The following is a 10,818-nucleotide window of genomic DNA, read 5'->3' on the forward strand; positions in this document are numbered from 1 at the left end:
GGTTTCCATATTTTTACCGAAGGTGATACATTTATCAGTGATAGCACACTGGTAAATTTGGATGAACCTAACAACTACAGGGAGGCCATGACAGACCTCGAGTCTGCAAAATAGAAAGAGGCTATGGACAGCGAGATTCAATCCATGTATGACAATCAAGTTTGGAACTTGGTTGACAACGTACCGGGTCGTAAGACAGTCGAGTGCAAATGGATCTTCAAGAAGAAGACCGACATGAATGGAAAGGTACACGCTTATAAGGCACGACTGGTTGCGAAGGGCTTTACTCAAACTCCAGGAGTTGACTATGATGAGACCTTCTCGCCAGTAGCGAAGATTAAGTCTATTAGGGTTATGCTAGCCATAGCTGCATTTCATGATTATGAAATATGGAAAATGGATGTCAAAACCGCTTTCCTTAATGGAAAGTTGGCTGAGTATGTTTACATGAGTCAGCCAGAGGGTTTTGTCAATCCAAAGTACCCTAATAGAGTGTGTAAGCTTGAGAAATCCATTTATGGATTGAAAGAAACATCTCGCAGATGGAATCTTTGTTTCGAGAAGCGAGGATGAGTCCTGTGTATATGTCAAGGCTAGTGGAAGCATAGTTAGCTTTCTGGTATTGTATGTGGATGACATACTACTCATAGGAAATGACATCCCAACCTTACAGGAGGTTAAGTCCTTGCTTGGGAAGTGTTTCGCTATGAAGGACCTCGGAGAAGCTGTCTATATTCTTGGGATAAGGATATTAAGAGACAGGAGTAAGAGACTAATTGGACTTAGTCAAAGTACCTACTTGGAAAAGGTGTTGAAAAGATTCAGCATGATGGATTCCAAGAAAGGTGACTTATCGATCAAGAGCAATGCCAAACTGAGAAAAACTCAGAGTCCGAGTACAGAGGCTGAGATAGTTGAGATGAGTTGAATACCATATGCTTCTGCGGTTGGCTCGATCATGTATGCTATGACTTGTACTCGCCCTGATGTGGCCTTTGCTTTGAGCATGGTCAGCAGATATCAAGGGAATCCTGGCAAGGCTCACTGGACTGCGGTAAAGAACATTCTCAAGTACCTGCGAAGGACTAAGGACTGGGTCCTTACCCTCGGTGGGAGTGATGACTTGAGAGTGGTGGGGTATAGTGACGCCAACTTTCAGACCGACATATATAATTTCCGCTCTCAGTCGGGCTGGGTATTTACCCTTAATGGAGGAGCAATCACTTGGAAAAGTTCCAAGCAGGAGACTGTAGCTGATTTAACGTGCAAATCAGAGTACATAGCAGAAAGCGAGGTGGCGAAGGAGGCGATATGGCTGAAGAACTTCATCGGAGACCTTGGAGTTGTACCAACTATAAAGGAGCCTATGGAGATTTTCTGTGACAGCGAGAGTGCAGTTGCCTTAGCCAAGGAACCAAGGGATCATGTCAGATCCAGGAACATCGATAGAAAGTATCACTTCATTAGACATCGAATAGAAGAAGGACTCCTCGTAGCAAAGAGGGTATCATCAGAGTAGAACCCATCAGATCCCCTCACGAAGGGACTGAGTAGGGTTAAGCACTTACAACATGCGAGACACATCGAGCTGAAAGACGATATTAGTTTTAATGATTAGATAGTTTTTAAAACTTGTAATAGTTGAAATGTAATTGACATTTGATGATTAAATAAAATGTGTTCTTTATTTAATAGTAATGTTACTATCTTGTGTCAATCATTTACTATTGTTTCACTTTGCATGTTTTGACTTCCATAATAATTATATTATTCAAACTATCCACAGTCGATCATACGTTAGAAGTAGGTATTGAAACAAGACTGTCATGAATTTGGCTTGTAGAGTGTCTGAAGTGTATTAGACACAACAAAGGATTGTTGCAACATTCATGTGTGCTCATAAGGTCTGAGTATTGGATTAAACCCACGCTCACTTGTATCACTTCATGGAATTTATCTCGAGTGATCGTGAGACGATAATATCATATAAGTCTTCAAACCAAGAGATATGAGTTGTTGACTATGAAACCGTATGAGTTGTTGACGATAATATCATATAAGTCTTCAAACCAAGAGATATGGTTGTACATTGATAGTACGAAACCGTATCAGTAACTTGATGCTATAAAACGTGCTGTTGTGCACAATTCAACGAGTAGTTAGTACAAGCATATGATTCGAAGTTTATCTGTTCCTTTTAGTCCTTGGAGGATTAAAAGCGATATCTTGGGCCCCTCGATGATTTTGTTTTGACTTATGTGTCAGGCCCGATCAGAACTAAATTGATGTGTTCGATTAAGTTCTATGTCAAACAAATCGGAAATCGGGAAACAAACTGTTGGACAATAAGTACGACGTTGTTACATGTATTTGTTCGGCTAATATCTTGAGAACAGAGGATTATGTAATCACTTATCTAAAATGGCACGTCACGGTTCGAAAGAGGCTTTTAAGAGTTATGATTGTTATTCAGTGTTTGAGGTCATACTTGAAACTATAGTTATTAGACTTATCCAAGTGGGAGACTGTTGGATATATAAGGTGTATAAGTCCATAACTATATTTGGTATGTACTTAATCCGAGAGTAGCATGGTCCATTTGGGTTGCATGGAACCAGAACAAATATGAAGGATGGACATTTGAGAAGAGGTTATTTATGATTTATTAATATATTATAAGTTCTAATATATTAATATGAAATCATATTATTTAATTAGTATTGATCAAGAATTAATTTGGAATTAATTTTGTGATCAAAAGAGACTAATTAAATATATGAGGATTGATTGTGTAAATCACTGATTCTTATAATGTGGGCCAATGATCCATAATTATTTAGGTTGGGTTAAACCAATATGACAACCCATGGATGCTCCATGGAGGTTTAAACCCATGGAGCCTAAGGAATATGGAAGGTCATGCACATTAGGGTTTACATGGTGTAACCCTAATTTTGTCACACTATATAAGAAGAACCCTAGGCTACTAAAATCGGCACCCTAGTGATATTTGGAAGAGCATAGCCGATTTCTATGTGTAAGATATTCTCTCTCAAGTCCTCCATTGTGTGGTGGTATTGTGTGAAGCATTTGAGTTATCACATTTGGGGTGCTAGGCTCTTAAAGGTCCAAGGAATCAAGCTACAACAAAAGGTATGTAATCTAACTAGTTTTGTTATACAAGTACCCATGTTTTGTATGCTAGTTAGGGTAATGCTTTGGAAAATCAAATTGCATGTATAATTAGAGAAAACACAGATCCAAAGCATTTAGGGTTGTATGTTCACCTTAAGGTTGTTAGGATGCTCAAAACCCATCAATTATACCCGAATCCATCAAACCAAGGCTCTGATAACCACTTGTAACATCCCAAAAAAAACAAGGGGAAAATTCTCATTTTTATAATAACCAAAACACTATTGTAACTTTATCCAAACATCTAAAAGCATTTCAAAATAAAACAAATATCAGAGTTCATTCGCAAAGATCATGTATTGCGGAAAACAGGGGTGTATGCGTTGCGATCAAGCCGGGCCCTTCCCTTTCGAACCGGAAGTACCTGAAACCATAAATCACAAAATATAAGCATGAAGGTTAGTGAGTTCCCCAAATACCACATAGAAAACATATCCAACAAATCACACATGTCATATATATCTAATCAATCAATAAAAGTGTTATGTGCCAACCATAGTCTTGCCATTATGCCACGAGCCACCTCGTGGTCTTTCTTGCCAGGCCAGGGGACAAAACCCTAGGTCTTACAGACAAGTGCCAGGAGCCACCTCCTGGTCTTCCATGCAAGCATCACAAAGACAACTAGCATAAAATCTACAACTATTTAACTAATAATTGCCTGAGCTCAAACTCAGGTCTTACATACAGTTTTTCAGGAGCCGCCTCCTGGTCTTTCATACAAACTGCCAAGGGTTATCCCCGGGTCTTCCTATAATACATAAACCAAATGGGACGACATTGGTGCCTTCGACCCATAGAACAGTGAGGAGACTCACCTCGAATGCACAAGCTCACTGATAGATATCCCTAGCTGCTGCCCTGACGACTTCCCGAGCTATCAATACCAAAAATAACCCCCAATCAGCAATTGGGTTCCAAACTATGATCCATAATCCATACTTGGGGTAAAATGACCATTTTACCCCTGAACCAACATGAAGCAAAACTGAGGCCCAAGCCCAAAACCAACAAGATCCATAAAGGCCCACTAATGGCCCAATTTTCCAAATAGGGCCCGACCTCCACATGGCATTATCCTAAAGCCCAAAACTTCTGTTAGTCCAATAACTGATCTCATATGGCCCAAAGGCCCAAGAAACAAGGCCCAAAAGACACCATGAGGCCCAAGCCTATTGGGACCACTTAGGCCGAATTCCATTAGGCTCACAAGGCCCAACAAAGAAATCCCATAAATTGGTCCAAAAAGTAGTCCAATTCCAAGAACAAATCCTCAGTCCAAGAAGTCCAACTCTCATAGCCCAAGACCCAGATCCAAGGCCCAAAGTCCAAAGATGTCAAACGAGCCCAAAATGGCATTGGGCCATTTACGCTGGGTGTACACACACCGGTACGCTATGCGTACCCCCGAAATCCTCCGAAGACACCATCGAACACTTGGATCACTTAAACCATAACACTTACACCTAAGAAGGGCCAAATTCTTCCGTTCCCAAGGCCCTAAGCCTCATGACCACTGAAGATTGGGCCGCAACCCTGAATAACGAAGCAAATCCGAAACCGAGTGTTACAACTATTGTTTAAATAATGTGTTGATATTTTTTACAAAAAGAAGTTAATGCATGTAGCTATCTTGGATGCTTTTGACATACAGAAGAAGGTTGCGAGGAAGGATTTCTACAAGTACCTTTTTACCATTGATCGTTTGATAATTATGAACTTACTTCTTACATTATTATGTTTTATATATGCAGGAAAAATGAAATGATGATATGGTATAGGCTACCTCTGAGCATGATGTGTATCTACTGTCTAATTACTTGATCATACATTAGTCAATCATTATCACAAAATGTAACATCCCAAAAATCAAGACCAAAAATTTCATTTTTAATTATTAATAAAACCGTAGTTATCAAATCATCGCATAAAATCATAAGTCATTGTATCTCAAAACATCATAATCATCTGTCAAACATATCACAGTAAAAACATCCCAGGCTAAAATCATGGTGTGTGCACTGCAATCATCCTGAGCTCTTCCCCTTGCTACCGGAAGTACCTGAAACAAAACTGAAAACTGTAAGCACGAAGCTTAGTGAGTCTCCCTAAACTACCATATACCATACACATAACATGCAACTAGGAGATACGGGCCCCGCCCACACTCAATGAGATACGGGCCCCGCTCACACTAAACTACTATGAGATACATGCCCCGCCCACACTCAGCTACTATGAGATACGGGCCCCGCCCACACTCAACTACTATGAGATACGGACCCCGCCCATACCCAGCTACTAGGAGATACGGGCCCCTCCCACACTCAGCTAGTCATGGAAATACATACAAGTATCACACAGACAACAAGTATAACTAAGCATATAAATATGTACCATCTCAGCTATCTATGAGATACGGGCCCTGCCCACACTTAGCTACTAATCATGTCACATATACGGGCCGACGTTGGTGCCTTAGACCCGTTCCTACTGAAGGAAACTCACCTCAATGTTGTGAATAGCTGAAAGTCCCTGCTCCGCAACCAGCTGTACTCACACCCTATACAGAACAACCTATTAGCTAACATTCTATACTCAACACCCCCTTCACGGGTCGACCTTGGTCAAAGTCAAAGTCAAAGTCAACAATCCGAATTGACTCAACTCGTCGAGTCATCCCACTGACTCGCCGAGTTCCCTTGCTACTCAAAGTCATGATAAAACGAGTGAACTCATCGAGTCCCTTCACAAACTCATTGAGTTTTACCTTGTACAGAATCGGGACAAATCGACACAACTCTTCGAGTCCCTCTATGGACTCGCCGAGTTCCTTAGTTTGTTGCTACATCTCAATGGATTAAGCCCCTACTCTTAAGATCTAATCTTCATACTTTTCATATACACTGGAAATGTCCTTTTAAGGCTAGTGTTTCCAACTTTACCCGTTAATACCCTTACTTGAAGAACCTAGCTAAAACCCTAACTCTTTAGTACCTAGATCTTGGTCCACAAGTCATCTATACTCCAAACTAAAGCATGCAAACAGAGATCTAGACCCTAAACACTACATGAACACGTAAAGCTTCCTCCTTTCACTCCATGCATGGCCTTTTGGAGCTTAAAAGGCCAAAAGGACATCCTATAGCTTGCATGGGGCTTCAATAGACATAAAGTTTGCACCTTTATGCCATGAAAACCCTCCATGATTCCAGATCCGAAGGTTTACTCACTTGGGACGTCCATATCCCAAATATTAAGCTTCTTGGACCAAAACCCCAATAAAGTGATAATAGAGAGATCTAAGAGGCTACTAAGCAAGTTTGAGACTTGATTACCAGAAAATGATGAGAATGAAAGGAAGTCTCTGGATCTACTAGGTTCTCCTTGAATCCTTTAGCTTCTTCTTCTTCCACAAGCGTCAAACACACAAAACTTCACTCAAAATGGCTCACAAGCTCACAATTGCATTAGGGTTTCTGGATCTAGGGTTTGAGACTTGGAGGCTGTAAATGAGGCTGGCATAAGGGGATTAAGATGCTTAAATAGGGTGCAAAACCCCGAAATCAGGGTTTCACTCTGGCAGTCCTACTCGTCGAGTTGAGGCTTCCAACTCGTCGAGTAGACTTCAAAACCCGCGTCCAAATCCATTTCCTACTCGACGAGTTTGGGGCCTCCAACTCGTCGAGTTCCTACCTAAAAATGAATAAATTATAATTTAAAAACATACCAAGAACCCGATGTTACACAAAACTTGACTGAGATTCTAAACATTTCTGGACATGTGGCCCTTACTTAGGTACTTACTTTCCATTGATCATAATGTTCTTGAAGTTGCAAAAAGATGAAAGTGACATTGTTGTCCTTCAATTTTTCTGCAACTTTAGACCTTTTTTTTTTAAACGACAAGATGCAATTAAAAGGGAAAGTACAGAAAATAGCAAAACTAACACAATAATAACAATGAAAAAAATGCATTTTTTGCATCCGATATAACTAGAATATTTCTACCTGACTACCCATAAGAAGAACCAAATTCACACCAACGCACACATGACTGCAAAAATGCAAAAATAGGCATAACCCAAGACACCAATTTATTTCAGTTTGTTTCGGCTCATGGTATACTTCAAAAGATGTGTTTTTATTAGATATTTGATGATTAATAAGATCATTTGTTATTAATTTTTTAATCTTAAGTCCTAATCATGGCTTGCTTTAAATTTTGAATGTTTATTAATCGTATCAAGAATGTTGACGCACAATGTTTAATTTTTCCAAGGTGATAATCCATAAGGCATGGAGGCTCGAAATGAGGTGCACGCTTATTTAATTTTACTTGATAATATTTTTAGGTCAAATTCCATAAAACCCACTCTATTTTTTTCGGTTCAACTATCAATTTTTTTTTCCTGTTACTTTTTCTTTTTCCTAATAACTAAGAGTAAATTTGTAAAATGTTTAAGAAAGTTATTTTTCTTCATTTAGGTACTTGGTGTGTTATGTGAAGCTCAATATTTTCAGAATGTGAAGTGTGTTGATTACCACCTTCGTGTAACTTTGGTAATTACTTTTTTTTTGTGTTTTTAAGGATGTTTGGAGCTTGTTTTTGTTAGATTTTTCATTTGATTATGTTTGATTTAGTCTAGATAGAATGAATTAATTGGTTAAGTTAAAAAAAGCTTCAATTTTTATCCAATTCTAGTGGTATGGTTCTCCCTTCACGACCCAAAAGCTCGTTGCAAATGGCTAAAATTAGAATATAAAAATAATAGTATGATGATTATGACAAGAATCTACTATGCAATAAATACAACAAACTTTAGTTGATTGGCTTAGGAAAAAAAGACATAATTTACTTTTTTTTACACAAATCTTTTTTTTCCGAGTGCAGGAAATATCAATGTACTTTGCTACTTTTTGGATTTAAGCTTCCTTTACTATAAATAAGTTCAAAGCAAATTGTCGTTTCCAATTTTTTTTGGATTTAAGCTTACTTTACCATAAATAAGAATCTACTTTTTTGATTTAAGCTTCCTTTTTCCCAAGTGGGTTGGGGTGTTAAGGTGGGGGTATGTAGAGGTGGATGAGGTGCGAGTGAGTGTGTGTTTATATTTTAGAAATTTTTTAAAATTAGAAAAATGTGGAAAATAATGATTATCAGTTTTCCAAAAAACTTCAACTTCTTTGTAATTTTAGAAAACGGAAAATTTTTATTTTCCGTGAAAAATTTCGAAAAATAGACGAACTAAACGCTTTTTCAAAATTCAAATTTTTCTTGGATTTTTTTTCTTCTGAAAACGGCATATTTTTCCGCAATTAAACACCTTAATGTTTGACATTCTTATGTGTTTTGTATATTTTGGTACACACATGGGGGTTCGTCTGGGTAAGAAAAACCAATGGACCGGCTCTGCAAATAAGTTATATGTGTATCCTTATAAGTACTTCAAACATTACATAAATGATCCAAAATTACATTAAGTCATTACTAGCATAAGGGACAAGATTACATTAAGCCATTACTTGCAAATTCCAACCGAGCAATTGAACAAATATAGAATTTGGTTACCATTTTATAACATTAACCCTTAAAATTTAAAACTTCGTTATCATGTAATAACATGGACTCGTAAAATTCAAGTCAATCTACAGAATTCTGTATAAGATGGTTACAAATCTGTAACTTGATTTCAACGTTTTATGAATTTTCAATTGATTTGTCCCAACCAAAGTAAGCAATTAATAATTAGAGTTTAGTACTTGTTTGACTCGTTTGTTTAACAATTAACATGTAGGTGTCTTTATTTTGAAACACGTTTCTTTCTTGGGCCCATCGGTCACCATTTTATCCGCGTACAAATGGGTCAATCTCGGCTTCCTATGAGAACTACGTCAACGAGAAAAAATGGTACCACGTAACTCCTTTTGACCCACATACCCTTTCTTCATTTCTCCAGAAAACGTGGACTACAGTCACACCCGTCATTCACCTTTAAAATACACTTTACATCCCCCATCTTATTAAAAACGCTCAATTACACCTTTCTTAACCAAAAGTCTCAAGTCATCGAGGCCTTTTAATAAGAAACACAATCCAATGATGTGTATGTGTACAGTTTTCATAAAAAAGGACTTTAAATGTTATTATCTAAAAACCAAGGGGGGCAAATAGAAAATCTAACCATATTATTACTACTTTCTTCTAGTCCTCACACAACAACATTCCGTACTCTCAATGGCTTTGGCTGCTCGACAAATTGTTTGCAATCTCAAGTCGGAAAAACCGGTGGTTCAAAGAGATGAACCGGTGGCTGGGCGGCTGCCATCGCTTCCGGTTCAGAAGGTGAGGCTGACAGATACGGCCGCCGTGAATACAGAGAGTGGGAAGATCTTATTGCAGCCAAGGGTGTGCACGCTTAGATCGTACGGTTCAGATCGTTTCGGAGTGATGAAGATGCGAAGCACCGACGACAGCGGCGGCGATGAGGTGTCCCGGTTCTTCGAGATGCTTTCGGAGTACATTGAGAGTTCGAAAAAAAGCCAAGACTTTGAAATCATCTCCGGTCGTCTAGCCATGGTATCAATCGATCCACCTTTTGAATCAATAAAACGCGCTTTGAAGTTTGATCATTCTTAAGAAAGAAAAAAACCCTAATTTTATTATGGCTCCAGATGGTTTTTGCAGGGACAGTGACGATGGAAGTTGTGACAGGTAATTCATTATTCAGAAAGATGGATTTACAAGGGATTGAGGAGGCTGCAGGGGTGTGTTTGGGTGTCGTAGTTTGTGCTGCAGCTTTTGCTTGGTTCTCCGGCGCTCGTAACACAGTCGGCGGGATCTTCTCCGTTCGTTGCAATACCTTTATTGATTCTCTTATTGATCAAGTTGTTGATGGGTTGTTCTATGAAACTGATGTTAGCGATTGGTCTGATCTTTGAAAAGTGAAGAATGAAGAAGGGAGACGAAGAAATGAAGGGATTTGGATGTTTAATTACAGAGATCTGTATAGGTTAGATGGTTATCGTGTGTAAAACTTGATAAACCAATATACGTAGGAAAGCATGGTATTATAAGCTTATAAAAAGTACTTTGTGTACTATTTTCTCCAAAAATGTTGTTTACAAGTAAGAAACTAAATTTCTTGTTTTGTTTCTCTTGAAATTTTTGTATGGATGAGATGGTAATGAAAAATGTAAGGATAATTGGTTAATTAGTTTTGTAATTAGGGCATCCAGAATTCACTAAATTTATTAGAGATTAATGAATTGACATATCATCATTTTACTTATTATAAAACTCTACATTAATTTTCCTATAATACATTGAACTCAATAGAGTTCAATAGAATATATCTTTAATAGTTAAAATATTTCATTTTTTTTCATTGAACTTCATATCCGTTGAATGCTAACATGACATCTCATAATGGTAGAGTTTAATTCATTGAATGCCAATTAGGCATGCCACCTCATTCAACTCTCCCATTGAACTATGCATTGTGGATGCTCTAAGAACAATGGTGTTGGTTTGTTGGATAAAAAAAATGGTATTTCGAAATATTACCTAAGAGCTAGATTTTATATAAAAAAAGGTAGTCGTTCGTGACTTAAACTGCGTAT

The 10,818-nt window shown here is 38.1% G+C and overlaps 1 protein-coding gene across 1 annotated transcript; it reads left to right on the forward strand.

Annotated features, from left to right (window-relative positions):
- Nucleotides 1-9,395: 9,395 nt before the first annotated feature.
- SEP2 (stress enhanced protein 2) lies at nucleotides 9,396-10,360 on the forward strand. The gene is made up of 2 exons (XM_079078923.1): nucleotides 9,396-9,775; nucleotides 9,871-10,360. The coding sequence occupies exons 1-2, from the start codon at nucleotides 9,434-9,436 to the stop codon at nucleotides 10,135-10,137; spliced, it is 609 nt and encodes a 202-aa protein (XP_078935049.1). The 5' UTR covers nucleotides 9,396-9,433; the 3' UTR covers nucleotides 10,138-10,360.
- The last annotated feature ends 458 nt before the right edge of the window (nucleotides 10,361-10,818 follow it).

This window comes from Lactuca virosa, chromosome 2, assembly GCF_052849685.1.
Source record: "Lactuca virosa cultivar CGN04683 chromosome 2, Lactuca_virosa_CGN04683_v6, whole genome shotgun sequence".
Taxonomy (NCBI): Eukaryota; Viridiplantae; Streptophyta; class Magnoliopsida; order Asterales; family Asteraceae; genus Lactuca; species Lactuca virosa.

Coding starts and splice junctions, on each gene's coding strand:
- SEP2 (XM_079078923.1), top strand. CDS start 9,434: ATGGCTTTGGCTGCTCGACAAATTGTTTGCAATCTCAAGTCGGAAAAA. Junction 9,776..9,870: donor TCTCCGGTCGTCTAGCCATG/GTATCAATCGAT, acceptor TTATGGCTCCAG/ATGGTTTTTGCAGGGACAGT.